At 40.3% G+C, this 16,426-nt stretch overlaps 1 protein-coding gene across 2 annotated transcripts in view; it reads right to left on the reverse strand.

Annotated features, from left to right (window-relative positions):
• Positions 1-16,426, reverse strand: part of LOC123997192 (cAMP-specific 3',5'-cyclic phosphodiesterase 4D-like) — a 159,949-nt gene that overhangs the window by 112,841 nt on the left and 30,682 nt on the right. Inside the window, exon 3 of one of the 2 annotated variants that reach the window (XM_046301334.1) lies at positions 5,901-6,103. In XM_046301334.1, the coding sequence (XP_046157290.1) occupies positions 5,901-6,103 (203 nt within the window). Of the gene's footprint in view, positions 1-2,974; positions 3,809-5,900; positions 6,104-16,426 lie in introns of those variants that run through there. The other variant, XM_046301336.1, reaches the window with a different exon arrangement.

A 16,426-nucleotide genomic window follows, 5' to 3' on the forward strand; every position in this document is an offset into this window, starting at 1 on the left:
TCTTTATAATGCTGGTAAATGATTTCAATAAAAAGGGAACAGCTTTTATTTAACTTTCATTTCCCTCCAAGATAGATAGAATACAATGAATTGTACTTCCAGTTCCAGTTTGTTCTCTTTCATTTCCTTCACCATGATACTACCTTTGGACTGTGACATAACAACATTGTTTCTTCATCTCATTATCAGTTTACGGTCACATCTATGAATAAAATGGTATTCTACTATTGATAAAAATATGACTCAGAGTTGATATAGCCCTCTACAGACTTATATACCATGTGATGCTCAACATGAAAAGGCAATAACACTCTCCATACACTCCACATAGACCTGACATCCAGTCATTTTTATTTGACAGTAATAGACCTTTGAATACATTCTGTACCAAAAAGCCCTGCATAATTGCACAAAGTTTTCAAATTAATTACCAAGGATTCAGCCATTCATTTTCTCTCTAGATCTGAGCATGTCACTGTGCCCTTTTCCCGACTTTGCAAACATGATGGGCTCTTATTGAAATAGGAGAGAGAGCGCAAGCAATATGAAGAGAGGGGAAGACGTAAGACAACTAAAAAATGAGAGAAACCCGAGAGGGCAGAGGAAGAAAGAAAAAAAGGGAGAAAAATGGAGAGAAAGACATGACAAACAGACATGGAGAGAGAGAGAGCAAGAGAACCAGGCAAGACTCTCCCCTCCCCATATCTTCTCTGACCTTTCTCCCACTTGCCTCTTCCAGGCCATTCCAGTAATTACCCATCAATTCATAAGGAGAAAGGAGAATCATTAACACCCGTAACACAGCAACAACCAACAACAAAAGCCCATCATACAGAATCCTGCCTCCTTTCCTGTCATCTTGCCTCTGTGAGGCCTGCGATGCCGAGAAGCAGACGGTAGAGGCGTCAGCTCAGAGAGGATACATGTACCGCCGGGCCATAACAAAATGTATGGATAAACAAACACAGACACAATAAAGCAGGTGACCTCCGTTGACCTGAGGCTGGGAGAGGGAGAGGCGGGAAGCAGCCGTCAGACAGAAGGCTTTTCTCTTAACCCCCTCTGGGCTTAGAGAGATACAGGATTCAGAGAGATTCCACCTTCATATTATTGACTGAGCGGAATCTGGGCCACAAAGATAAATAGGGGCAGGGAGGCGTGATAGGAAGGCGCTGTGTGAGTGAGTGCATAAACACTGGGACAAACACAGAGATAATGATAACTGCCAAAATAAAGGACACAATTTAGTAAAATTGGGATACAAAGTATATTTAAAGCAGATACCTCCACACAGGTGTGGTTCCTGAGTTAATTAAGCAATTAACATCATGCTTTTAGGTTCATGTATAAAATGCCCAGTTACCCATTATTTTGGCTACCATGGCTAGAAGAAGATCTCAGTGACTTTGATATAGAGGTCTCAACGGAGCATAGGGTTTTTAAAAAGGTGTGTGTTTATGTGTGTGTCTCAGTCAGTCACCAGATCTCAACCCAACTGAACACTTATGGGATATTCTGGAGTGGCGCCTGAAACAGCAACAAATTATCAGCAAAACACCAAATTATGGAATTTCTTGTGGAAGAATGGTGTCGCATATAGACTTCCAATAGAATACCAGACACTTGTAGAATCTAAGCCAAGGTGCACTGAAGCTGTTACGGTGGCTTGTGGCGGCCCGATGCCCTATGAAGAAACTTTATATTGGGGTTTCCTTTATTTTGGAAGTTACCTGTACGTCCAAGCACACGCACACACATCCACAAACGTTATTCAGTCTCCGCTTCCCTCAGCCTTGGCTAGATTAGCTTGATGTGAAAACCAAGTGTCACAGGTGCAGTGCAGTTTCCATCCCAGTTAATTTGACTGCTTTGAAAGAAAGTCAGTTGACAGTCTGTCCTTCTGACATGACATACTGTAACATTCTCCTGAAGTGTGGAGTAAATTCAAACCCTTGCAGCAGACATAAATATCACACAGTAGCCTTCTCAATGAATCACACTGCGGACCTCTCATGGCTTGTTGAGCACATAGAGGGAGAGAAACGAGATATTGTGCAGGGTCGGGGAGTAACGGAGCGAATCTGACAAGTCGGCGGCCACTATGACACAGCACGTGTTTGATGGATCACAGGGAAAAAGCCGGAATAGGCTTTTTTAGGCTACAGTTCAAGCTATGTCTTCCAATGGTGCGACAGCTGTCGGCATCCAAAGATTATTCAACTTCAATAAATGCCTGGAGGTAAGGACACCGGCGGTGGTGTAGCCTAAGGGCGATACGGATATCACGTATTATTCATATCTACATAGTGCAATGATGTGAATCACACTGCTTCTCTTTCATTTCGCCATTTGTGCCTTACGGATTGTGGTTATTGTGGATGGCTGTTCACTAATGTATGTGTATTTTAACCCAAAAATGGTTGACGTGAACTTAACAATGCCTTACTAATTCAACTGTCACACCACATGTGAATCCAAAATATAAGATTGTTTTTCTCCAATGTTAAAAAACATGGTAAATGTAAACAAACAGTATATAGCCTCAAAACATGGTTAAAACAATCATTTTGATATCATAGATGGTCAGTCCTTCTTCCATAGCTCTGTCTATTACCTTAGAAACATTTCTCCAGAAACATCCCTCAGCTTTTTACCAAAACAGAGGCGGGGTTTCGCTTTGTTGTTGTTTCAACTGTGGATTCGTCCTCTAAACAGCTGCAAATTATCGAGATATCAAAGTGTCACCAACAGCATATGGCATACTTTTGTCACATGCAAATAGCACTTTTCGGTAGTGCTCAAAGCATGCCATTTCATGATAACATAAAAAATGGCGGTGCAATGGATAGCAGCCACTTTACGGGCTATTTTGTGTTTGTTTTTTCGCTGATCTTAACTTTGTAGGGTAGATGTCTCCGCCATCGTTTCCTATGACTGAAAAGAGCGTCTGGACATCAGAACAGCGACCACTCACCTCGATTTGGATGAAGGTTTTTGCTTCAGCGAGTCGGAGGCACAGGACATACTGCTCAGCCCGGACCAGGCCCTAATCCCGAGACTCGGAAAAAGAAAAAGGTGGAGTAAGAGAGGCCGATCACGGGCATACATAAACCGCCTCTATATCATTGGAGAACAATCACTGGAGAACAAACTGAACAAACTCCGTTCGAGACTATCCTATCAACGGGACCTGAATAACTGTAATACCCTACGTTTCTCAGAGTCATGGCTGAACAAGGACATGGATAATATACTGAACATCGAACTGTTTTTTCTATGCAACGGCAGTGTCGGGTAATCTCAAGTGGGGAGGTGTGTGTCTCTTTGTTAACAACAGCTGGTGTGTAATCTCTGATATTAAGGAGGACTCGAGGTTCTGCTCACCAGTGTTAAAATACCACATGGGCCTCCTGAGTGACACTGCGGTCTAAGGCACTGCATTGCCGTGCTAGAGGTGTCACTACAGACCCGGGTTTGATCCCGGGCTGTGTCGCAGGCGGCCGCGACCGGGAGACCCATGAGGCAGCGCACAATTGGCCCAGTGTCGTCCGGGTTGGGGGAAGGTTTGGCCGGCCGGGATGTCCTTGTCCCATCTCGTTCTAGTGTCCCCTTGTGGCGGGCCGGGCGCATGCACGCTGACTTCGGTCGACAGCTGTACGGCGTTTCATCCGACACATTGGTGCGGCTCGCTTCGGGGTTAAGCAAGCAGTGTGTCAAGAAGCAGTGCGGCTTTTGGCAGGGTTGTTTCGGAGAACGCATGGCTCTCGACCTTCGCCTCTCCCAAGTCCGTATGTATGTATGTATGTATGTATGTATGTATGTATGTATGTATGTATGTATGTATGTATGTATGCATCCCATGTATGTATGTATGTATGTATGTATGTATGTATGTATGTATGTATGTATGTATGTATGTATGTATGTATGTATGTATGTATGTATGTATGTATGTATGTATGTATGTATGTATGTATGTATGTATGTATGTATGTATGTATGTATGTATGTATGTATGTATGTATGTATGTATGTATGTATGTATGTATGTATGTATGTATGTATGTATGTATGTATGTATGTATGTATGTATGTATGTATGTATGTATGTATGCATGTATGCATGTATGCATGTATGCATGTATGCATGTATGCATGCATGTATGTACGTACACACACACAACTCATGATAAGCTGTAGACCACAGTATTTATAACAAGAGGAGTTTTCATCTATATTTCTATATGGCACTTAGACCACACTCAAGGAGCTGTATAGGGCCATAAGCAAACAAGAAAATGCTCATCCATAGGCGGTGCTCCTAGTGGCCAGAAAAACTGAAATCCATTTTACCAAATTTATACCAGCATGTCACCTGTGCATCCTTTACTCCACACACAGAAATGCATACAAAGCTCTCCCTCGCCCTTCATTTGGAGGATCTGACTAGAACTCTACCCTCATGATTCCAAGCAAAAACTCAAACAGGAAGTACCAGTGACCCGCTCAATATAGAAGTGGTCTGATGAAGCGGATGCTAAGCTAGCACAGACTGAAATATGTTCCGGGATTCATCCAATTGCATTGAGGCGTTTACCACATCAGTCACCGACTACATTAATAAGTGCATCGACGACCTCATCCCCACAGTAATTGTAAATACCTATCCCATCCAGAAGCTAGGGATTAGAAGCAACATCCGAACTGAGCTAGAGCTGCCACTTTCAAGGAGCAGGACACTCATCCGTACGCGTGTAAGAAATCCCGCTACTACCCTCAAACAGGCAAAGTGTCAACAGGACTAAGATCGAATCCTACTACACTGGCTCTGATGCTCGTCGGACGTGTCAGGGCTTACAAACTACCATTGATTACAAACGGAAAGCCAGCCGCGAGCTTCCAAGTGATGTGAGCCTACCAGATGACCTAAATGTCTTCTATTCTCACTTCAAGGCAAGAAACATTGAACCATGCATGAGAGCAAACAGCTGTTCTGGACGACTGTATGATCATGCTCTCCGTAGCTGATATGAGTAAGACCTTTAAACAGGTTAACATTCTGACGGATTAACAGTACACCAAGGTAAAATATCTAAATGACTATCGCCCCGAAGCACTCACATCTGTAGCCATGAGATGCTTTAAAAGGCTGGTCATAGCTCACATCAACACCATCATCAAAGAGCCACAGGTGACGAAATCTCTATTGCACTCCACACTGCCCTATACCACCTGGACAACTAAATCATAAACAACAGAGTAGGCTAATAGGTCCTTTAGTTGTGGGGTTATGCCCAGGTAGAACAAGCTGTCTAATCTATACTTCCATATTTCCAATTCCTATTCTTGAAGATCAAGGGGTATTAAATGAATTGGAATGACTGGAAATCTGACAGACTTAGATTTTAATGTAAATATATAACAATTCATATAATTATCTGTAGTAGAAAGCAATTGGTTAAAAGAAGCCTACATAACCAACCCATAAAGTAAAATGCAACATCAATTTATGGCCAGTAAACTCTAACATTGATTTATCCTGCAATAGATGTCATTCAATTGGTAATATTCATTTTTGTCTTCTTCTAATGACTCTTAATGGGAAAGTAATCTAAAATTAACTGAAAGTAAGCAAATTACAATACTGAGTTTGATAATCAATAATGTACATTACTGATTACAATTCTGGACAGGTAACTGGCAACTAACGGATTACATTTAGAAAGTAAACTACCCAACCCTGAAATTGTGAGTACTCGAGTGACAGAGTGAGAAATAAAGAGAGGCAGCTCTCGACAGAGCGAGTGTTTCTAACGAAATGAGAGAGAACGAAAAACAAAGAGACGGAAACAGAGCATTACAGAGACATAGTTGAAAGAGTAACAAGCTGCTCCACTGACTTGGAGTTGTTGATGGTCTCCAGGCTCGTGGCAGCCACACTGGCAAGGGCATTCCTGTAGAGGGCCTCCAGGTCCAACAGCCTGCGGTGGTCCTGGGTGTGGGTGGAGTGGCGCCGAGACAGTGGGGGCAGCAGTATTGTCCCTGAGAAACGCCGCCGCACTGCATAGCTGAGGTTGGCCGTGGGTAGAGAGTCCCTCAGACTCTGTGGAGGAAACAAAATACAATCAGAGGATAGGTATTCTGATCAATTATAAAATAATTACTAAGAAAGGATTTTTGACATATTTCTATTGACATTTCTGTCCACAAGGGATATTATTTAGCTAAGTTTCAGGAAAAGCAATCACTTAGATTTTTCTTTTATTGTTGAGTAAAATATGAAGGGAATTTGAGAACTCTATGAACATCTACAAGTAATACCTTGTCCAGGATATCACAATGTTGTTGCATTTATGAAAAGCTAAAACTTATGAAAAGTAAAAATGTAATTTCTTTGGACCACAAAGTAATACAATTCTCAATGTAAGATCTTCCGCAGCTAGGTTACAGCTTCCTGACAAATAGCATGACGACACTCAGACACTAAACAATGGATTCTCACAACAGGGCAATGACTGCACGGGTCAAATGTATCAACTCAACTGGAACCAGTGAATGTAACAGGCCTCTGTGTATACATGTGGGACAACAAGGCTCAGAGAATGAGTTGATGTGATGTGTCAGACCATTTCAAATGTGTGACAAAAGTTCAACACAAAAAGCCTCATTCATGAACACATCTTCACCCAATGCCAAAAACACAATTACCAGAGTGACAAAGTGGACTCAGCTCAATACATATATTTCCTAATTATTGAGTGCACTAACCCAAACCATGCTTGACTGGTCTCCTTGTGTTCTAAGGAGTGACAATTCAGAGACCGGACGAGTATTGATTCCTGCCTTGTTGTTAACACCTGAGGCCTGAGTCGTTAACTGCCTTAAGCCTGGCATTAATCAAGTTTCCCATCAATGAAGGGTTTCAAAGTGAAGTCAAGCCATCTGTGTGAGTTTGTGGTGTACCCATTTAGATTTTTTGTTGTTGTCCAAAAAGTTACATATTGCAGCTTTAAAGTGGTAATTCATATTTAATATGTGTTTGATGAGTTCGATACAATTCCATTTATTCCGTTCCAGCCAATATTATGAGCCCCTCCTCCCCAATTAAGATGCCACCAACCTCCTGTGCTAAACAGTGCATGGGTTAAATTGGCTGGTGTGAAGTAGCCTGCCAGAATATACTATTCCATTTCTACTGCGCCATCTGGATATATTTTTACCTGGTGTTATTTTGAGTCTGTGGTTGCAAAAAGGGAACATACGGACGGGAAATACATAGATATCTCTAATTCAGTATATTCTTGCTTTGAGAGTTGAGATTGCAATTAAAATTAATAGAAATGAAAAACAAAGCACTTTCTTCTGAAACGCGTCAGTCTATTCTTCTTCTGAGAAATGAAGGCTATTCCATGCGAGAAATTGCCAAGAAACTGAAGATCTCGTACAACGCTGTGTACTACTCCCTTCACAGAACAGCGCAAACTGGCCTTAACCAGACTAGAAAGAGGAATGGGAGGCCCTGGTGCACAACTGAGCAAGAGGACAAGTGACATTAGTGTCTAGTTTGAGAAACAGAAGCCTCAAGTCCTCAACTGGCAGCTTCATGAAATAGGACCCGCAAAACACCAGTCTCAACATCAACAGTGAAGAGAAGACTCTGGGATGCTGGCCTTCTAGAGGCAGAGTTCCTCTGTCCAGTGTCTGTTTTTTTGCCCATCTTAATCTTTTCTTTTCTTTTTATTGGCCAGTCTAAGATATGGCTTTTTCTTTGCAACTCTGCAAAACTCTAAAACAAGTTTTAATGACTCCAACCTAAGCGTATGTAAACTTCCGACTTCAACTGTATATTTTTTGTCTTCCCTACCATCCCATCCTCTTCCTTTTCCTACACACAATCCATATAAAATGTTGGATTTCAAATCATTAATTTGTATTGCCTGCATTTCGGAACATACATCAACATCAGACAATTGTCCACAAAGTACAAGAATATATTTAAAAAAAAATGTAAATAGCACCCCAAAACAAATCCATATTGTTTATGTGTTATTTCATAAGATAAACAATCCTATCTTATGAAATCTTCAAATGGATTTATATTATTTCATGAACCCAACAGTCCAAACATCAGACTAAAGCCTCAGCTGAACTTGATGTTCACACTCAGATTGCAATCTGATAAAAACAAAGCATGAGAGCGTGTGACACTGTCGTAAGTTGTAGTCAACTTAGGTTGGAGTCATTAAAACTTGTTTTTCAACCACTACACAAATTTCTTGTTAACTAACTATAGATTTGAAAAGTCGGTTAGGACATCTACTTTGTGCATGACACAAGCAATTTTTCCAAAAATTTTTTTACAGACAGATTATTTCACTTAATCACAATTCCAGTGGGTCAGAAGTCACCCCGCTCCTCCGCTCTCTCCATTGGCTTCCAGTTGAAGCTCGCATCCGCTACAAGACCATGGTGCTTGCCTACGGAGCTGTGAGGGGAACGGCACCTCAGTACCTCCAGGCTCTGATCAGACCCTACACCCAAATAAGGGCACTGCGTTCATCCACCTCTGGCCTGCTTTCCTCCCTACCATTGAGGAAGTACAGTTCCCGCTCAGCCCAGTCAAAACTGTTCGCTGCTCTGGCTCCCCAATGGTGGAACAAACTCCCTCACGACGCCAGGACAGCGGAGTCAATCACCACCTTCCGGAGACACCTGAAACCCCACCTCTTTAAGGAATACCTAGGATAGGATAAAGTAATCCTTCTCACCCCCCCTTAAAATATGTAGATGCACTATTGTAAAGTGGCTGTTCCACTGGATGTCATAAGGTGAATGCACCAATTTGTAAGTCGCTCTGGATAAGAGCGTCTGCTAAATGACTTAAATGTTAATGTTAATGTTAGAAGTTTACATACACTAAATTGACTGTGCCTTTAAACAGCTTGGAAAATTCCAGATAATGAAGTCATGGCTTTAGATGCTCCTGATAGGCTAATTGACATAATTTGAGTCAATTGGAGGTGTACCTGTGGATGTATTTCAAGGTCTACCTTCAACCTCAGTGCCTCTTCTTTCAAAAGAAATCAGCCAAGGCTTACATACAGAGGAGGAATTTTTTGAAGCAATTCAATTATTTCAGTCTGGAAAAACACCAGGGCTCAATGGTATACCAGTAGAGGTATTATCAGACCTTCTTTGATGTACTCAAAGATCCATTATTAGCATGTTTTAATTACTCCTATAAAAGTGGTATACTTATGTATTCAACAAGAAGGTCTGATTTAAATACTACTGAAACAGGAGCCAGGTGATAAGTATAAAGATCTAATTCATTTAAGGCTTCTTACACTTCAATGTTGTGATGCAGAAATCCTGACCAAATGCATAGCACATAGAATAAAAAAAGGTTTTACCAGATGTTGTTTTACATGGAAGATATATTGTAGATGATGTACAACAATTACTTGAAACAATTGAACATTATGAAACATCAAAAGATACCAGGCCTGGTCTTCATAGCAGATTTTGAAAAGGCGTTTGATAAAGTACGCCTCTAATTTCTATATAAATGCCTGGATTACTTTAATTTCGGTGAATCTCTTACACAATGGGTTAAAGTTAATGTACAGCAACCCCAGGTGTAAAACAGTAAATAATGGTTACTTGTCAGAACGTATTGAGCTTTTACAGAGGAGTAAAACAAGGCTGTCCGTTGTCTCGATATCTATTTATTATGGCCATTCAAATGCTAGCTATTAAATAAGAAAAAACTTGAGTCATCGGCATACATTGACACTATTGTTTTTATCCCCTGGATTTCTAACCCTTGGATGTTCTTGTTGGATCTAAAGTCCGTAATCTGGATCCTTGCACATCCTTATTGAAGATCTTGATCACTTTTCTAGCCTCTCTGGACTAAAACCCAATTATGACAAGTGTACCATATTGCGTCTTGGATCATTAAAAGAGTGTTTACACTACCTTGTAGTTTACCAATAAAATGGGCGGATGGTGAAGTAGACATACTTAGTATTCATAGCTCAAAAAACATAAATGAACTTACCGCAATCAATTTCAATAGAAAGTTTGCAAAAATTGACAAGATTCTGCAACCATGGAGAGGTAAATACTTGTCTATTTATGGAAACATCACATTTACTTTTTTAAATTATATGAGAGAAAAAGGTTATTTTATTTGGAATGCTAAGCCAGACAAAATTAAACATGCTTATTTACAGTTGAAGTTGGAAGTTTACATACACTTAGGTTGGAGTCATTAAAACTCATTTTTCAACCACTCCACAAAGTTCGTGTTAAAAAACTATAGTTTTGGCAAGTCGGTTTGGACATAATAATTTTGCCAACAATTGTTTACAGACAGATTATTTCACTTATAATTCACTGCATCACAATTCCAGTGGGTCAGAAGTTTACATACACTAAGTTGACTGTGCTTTTAAATAGCTTGGAAAATTCCAGATAATGATGTCATGGGTTAAGAAGCTTCTGAAAGGCTAAATGACATCATTTAAGTCAAGAAATCAGCCAAAAATTGTAGACCTCCACAAGTCTGGTTCATCCTTGGGAGCAATTTCTAAACGCCTGAAGGTACCACATTCATCTGTACAAACAATAGTACGCAAGTATAAATACCATGGAACCATGCAGCCGTCATACCTCTCAGGAAGGAGACGGAGCTCAATCCTATAGAAAATTTGTGGGTAGAACTGAAAAAGCGTGTGCGAGCAAGGAGGCCTATAAACCTGACTCAGTTACACCAGCTCTGTCTGGAGGAATGGGCCAAAATTCACCCAACTTATTGCGGGATGCTTGTGGAAGGCTACCCGAAACGTTTGACCCAAGTTAAATAATTTGAAGGCAATTCTACCAAATAATAATTGAGTGTATGTGAACTTCTGACCCACTGTGAATGTGATGAAAGAAATCATTATCTTTACTATTATTCTGACATTTCACATTCTTAAATTAAAGTGGTGATCCTAACTGACCTAAAACAGGGAATATTTACTAGGAATTGTGAAACTGAGTTTAAATGTATTTGGCTAAGGTGTATGTAAACTTCTGACTTCAAATGTATGTCTCCCAGACAGTGCCAGAGCACTGAACAAAAATATAGATGCAACATGTAAAGTGTTGGTTTCATGAGTCGAAATAAAAGATCTCAGAAATGTACCATAGGCAAAAAAATATTTAGCTAAACAATCCAGTGCCCCAAGCAATGTCCCTTGCTCCAATGCCTGTCCACTTATGGCCGTAAACACCTGTGAGCAGTCCCCAAGAGCCAACATAAATGGATAGGGTTTTGGTCATCGCCATGTTGGTCCCAACCTGTCAGATAGAAATCACTCGATTTTAGAATGAGGACTTTTACAAATCATGGACTATATAACAATTTACACATCAATATAAACACCCAATCCTAGTTTGATGCCTACATTTTCCATTCATTTGGGACTGAGGCTCAATTACACCATGTCTTGGAGTGTTCAGTTCACCGATTTTGGAATGCTGTTCCTGTCATTCAAGGTTTACAAATTATATCATTTAATTTCTCCAACAATCTCCATATGCCTATCCGCGTACAGGCTGCAAGTCAATTAAGAATTTTCTGGTCTTTTGGAAGCTGGGTCAGAATTCATCCTGCCAATCTTGTAGACTGGTGTTGGGAGGACCATTGTCAAAAGTCTTAAATCGATGTCACATTGTGTATCTGGAGAGAAGAATGTTTAGTGAATAACTTGATTGTTTCAAACAAAAAAATTAATGAGCATATGAGGTTCCACCAGCAGGGCTATTTCAAACTATACCTGCAATTCAAAGAGAAAATCTTGGGCCTGCTTCTCTCAGTTGTCGAAGCAAAGTTTTTTTGTCCTTTAAGACTGCAATCCAGTTCTCAGCGAGTTTCCCTGAGCAGTCTGGGTTTAAAACGGAAAAGTCCTGGGCAATCTGTAGTAAAGCAGACAAACATTTTATTTCCATTGCAGTTAGTCATTAGCTTGGCTAACACCTAAGTCCTCCTGACCTCAGTCTGGAATGGCTCTTTGATGTTGTCGGCACAATGCGTCAATAATGAAGGGAGCTGTGATTTTACTTATTGGCTCTCCACTGTGTCTTTCTCACACAAACACCAACAGCCACAGTCGGCCCCCGAGCACTGCCCCCTTCTATAACAATGGTTGGATTTTCAAATCCAAACAATGAGAGGTCTGAGAGATCTCAACCTGAGGAAAATAAACATTTTGAGAGAACCAATTAAAATCCTATTGCACAATTAATTTAATTTAGAATTAATTGAATAGTTTGTGCTCAATACACTGTCAAATGTGGGCAGCCCAGATGACTGAGTGAAGAACAACATCCGGCCGGAAAACCAAGCAGCGGAATACATGAAATAGACCGCAATCCAGATGGCTCAGAGGACCAGACAGAATGGGGACAGTCGAGAGTCCAAGAGTATCCTAGTCTGCTGGATAGAACCCCACAGTGGAGGTGTCATAAAACCAATAAAACCTAGTGGTCAAACAAGGAAATGGTTCCAATCATTTTTTCCACCTTTTACTTTTCCCCATAGGGGATTTTAGAAACACTTAAAATAAGGGTGGTGTTTTGTGTAGGCTTACCCTGGCGTGACGTTTTGATAACCATGTAAATCTCTCTAGGACAAGGTGACTATTTACTCCCTAAAAAGGAAACGCTGATTAGCTGCTAATGTGGCTATTATAAAGAGAACAACAATACTGGTTTGCAAATATGTCAGATAGAAATGTGGAGGAGCTTGCAGGGATTTGTAGTCTTGCATGACATTACTTTGATGCTAATTAACATTTTAGAATTGGAGTAAATAGAGAAGAATATATTGATAAGTCAATTTGGCCAAGAGAGATTTACATAGTTATCAAAATGTCACGCAAGAGTAAGCCCACACAAAACACAGCCCTTATTTTAGGTGTTTCTAAAATACCCTATCGGAAAATGGAATGGTGGAAAAACGATTGGAACCATTTCCTTGTTTAACCGCTAGGTTTTATAGGTATTAAGACACCTCCACTGTGGGGCTCTATCCAGCAGACGAGGATGCTCTCGGGCTATCTCAACTGTCTTGGCCCCATTCTGACTGGTCCTCTGAGCCCTCTGGATTGCGGTCTATTTCAAGTACTCTGCAACTTGGATTGCCGGCCAGGTTGTTCTTCACCCACTCGGTCAGCTGGGCTGCACTCTCACATTTGACAATGTTTTGAGCACAAAGCATGAAATTAATTAGAAATTCATTTTTAAACAATCAGTTTTCAAAATAAACAACTTGTACCTAGCAAGATCTGGCTACTGCTCAAGCTTGGTGTGTCGCTTTGTGTGTCTACAGTCCTATGTATTCACGTGTGTGCCGAGGACCTCCACTTATGTATAAAAAAGGTGGCGTTTACAGAATACTCACTGCGTTAGTCTTTCATGTTCTGCTTTAACTTCAGGCTATAGTCGAGTTGTCCAAAAGCAAGAGCATTACCTTGTCTATCTCCTCCATTGCAGAAGAGAAAGGGGATACCAAGTCGGTTGTACAACTGAATTCATTCATCCAAAATGTGTCTAATGCAATTAACCCAACCCCTCTAAATCAGAGAAGTGATGGTAGGTTGCTTTTAATTTGACAGCCACGTCTTCGGTGCCTGACCTCTGCATTTAAGTACATAAATAAAAACATGTTAGAAACATCGCTAGCTAGTTTTAACCTTTCTAGGGCAGGCGTTCCACTAGCGGAACCCCTCGACAACATTCCGCTGAAAAGGCAGCGAGCGAAATTCAAAAATATTTTTGAGAAATATGTAACTTTCACACATTACAAGTCCAATACAGCAAATGAAAGTAACTTCTTGTTAATCTACCCATCGTGTCCGATTTCAAAAATGCTTTACAGCGAAAGCACATATGATTGTTAGATCACCGCCAAGTCAAAAAAACACACAGCCATCTTTCCAGCCAAACATAGGAGTTACAAAAAGCAAAAATATAGATACAATTAATCACTAAACTTTGATCTTCATCAGATGACACTCAAAGGACATCATGTTACACAATAGATGTATGTTTTGTTCGATAATGTGCATATTTATACAAAAATTTATCCAAAAATCTCAGTTTACATTGTCGCGTTACGTGCAGTAATGTTTTGATTCCAAAACATCCGGTGATATTGCAGAAATACTCATAATAAATATTGATAAAAGATACAAGTGTTATTCACAGAATTAAAGATAGACTTCTCCTTAATGCAACCACTGTGTCAGATTTTAAGAAAGCTTTACGGAAAAAGCATAATCTGAGCACGGCGCTCAGAGCACAATTTAGCCAGAGAAATATCCGCCATTTTGGAGTCAACAGAAGTTAAAAATTACAACAAATATTCACTTACCTTTGATGATCTTCATCAGAAGGCACTCCCAGGAATCCCAGTTCGACAATAAATGATTGATTTGTTCCATAAAGTTCATCATTTATGCCCAAATAGCCACTTGTTAGTGTGTTCAGCCCAGTAATCCATCTTCATGAGGTGTAAGCACTCCGTTACAGGTCGTAGAAACAAGTCAAACGATGTATGGAATCAATCTTTAGGATGTTTTTAACATAAATCATCAATAAGGTTCCAACCGGAGAATTCCTATGTCTGAAGAAAAGCACTGGAACGAGAGCCAACTCTCTCGTGACTGCGCGTCATGAGACCAAGGCACTCTGCCAGACCACTGACCACCACAAAGTTCTTGAAAGTTTCCAGATTGACTGATCTTCCCGTCTTAAGTAATGAGGGACTGTTGTTTCTCTTTGCTTATTTGAGCTGTTCTTGCTGTAATATGGACTTGGTTTTTTACCAAATAGGGCTATCTTCTGTATTCCACTCGTAGCTTGTCACAACACAACCGATTGGCTCAAACGCATAAAAGGAAAGAAATTCCACAAATGATCTTTTAATAGGGCACATCTGTTAATTGAAATACCTTGCAGGTGACTACCTCATGAAGTTGGTTGATAGAATGCCAAGTGTGTGCAAAGCTGTCATCAAGGCAAAAGGTGGCTACTTTGAAGAATCTCAAATATAAAATATATTTAATTTTTTTCAATACTTTATGAATCCGTATGTGTTATTTCATAGTTTTTTTGTAAAGATAAAGAAAAGAAAAGAAAAACACTTCAATGAGTAGGCATGTCCAAACTTTTGACTGGTACTGTACATAAAGAATTAAAGTAAAAAGCTCTGGCGTACCTGAAATTAAATTCTAAGTAAAATAAAAAGCTAACTCGGCTCCATCCTTCATTAGGGCAAATGGCAAGTCAATATCAAAACCCGTTGATATTGCCAACCACTTTAATATGTTTTTTTTGTTGACAAGATTAGCAAATGTATGCATGACAAGCAAACAAACACTGAGCCTTCATATTCATGCATAATGGACCAGAAGAATGAAACAAAAGGTCTGTAGTTTTGAGTTCTACAAAGTGGGTGTGGAAGAGGAAAAAATTATTGCTATCCATAAATGACATACCAACTGGTACCAACAACCTGGATGGTAAATTGCTCAGGTTGGCAGCGGAAAATATTGTGAGTCCTGTTTGCCACATCTTCAATTTGAGCCTAGAAGACGGTGAGACCCTCAGGCCTGAAGAGGCAAAGGTCATACTGCTGCCCAAGAATAGCAGAGCACCATTTAATGGTTCAAACAGCTGACCAATCAGCCTGTTACCGGTGTTTAGCAAACTTTTGGAAAAAATAGTGTTTGACCAAATGTAGTTATTTTACAGAAAACAATCAAAACAGACTTTCAGCATCCTTACAGTATAGGGAAAGGTGACACAAACGACTGACACAAACGACTGATGATTGGCTGAAAGAAATAGTTAGTAAGAAGATTGGGAAGCTGTTTTGTTAGACTTCAGTGCAGCTTTCGAAAGAATTGATCATAAACTAATTGCTGAAAAAAACCTAACTGTTATGGATTTGCATCCTCTGCCCTAAACCAAATCTAGATCTATTATTAATTAATGTGGCGATTGAGCAAGTGAAGGAGACTAAACTGCTGGGTGCAACCCTAGATAGCAAGCTGTCATAGTCAAAACATATAGACTCAATGGTTGCTAAAATGGGAAGAGGTCTATCCATGATAATGCTTTGGTCTGCTTTCTTGACAGGTCCTAAAGGCCCCAGTTTTGTCACACCTTTACTACTGCCCAGTTGTGTGGTCATGTGCGGCAAAGAGGGAGATGGGTAAATTGCAGTTGGTCCAGAACAGAGCAGCACGTGTTGCATTTAGATGTACACAGAGGGCGAGTGACAGTCACATGCACGTCAATCTCTCCGGGCTCAAAGTTGAGGAGAGATTGACTGACTGTATCACTATTGGTCTTCATGCGAGGTGTTGAA

This window comes from Oncorhynchus gorbuscha, linkage group LG15 (genome assembly GCF_021184085.1).
Source record: "Oncorhynchus gorbuscha isolate QuinsamMale2020 ecotype Even-year linkage group LG15, OgorEven_v1.0, whole genome shotgun sequence".
Taxonomy (NCBI): Eukaryota; Metazoa; Chordata; class Actinopteri; order Salmoniformes; family Salmonidae; genus Oncorhynchus; species Oncorhynchus gorbuscha.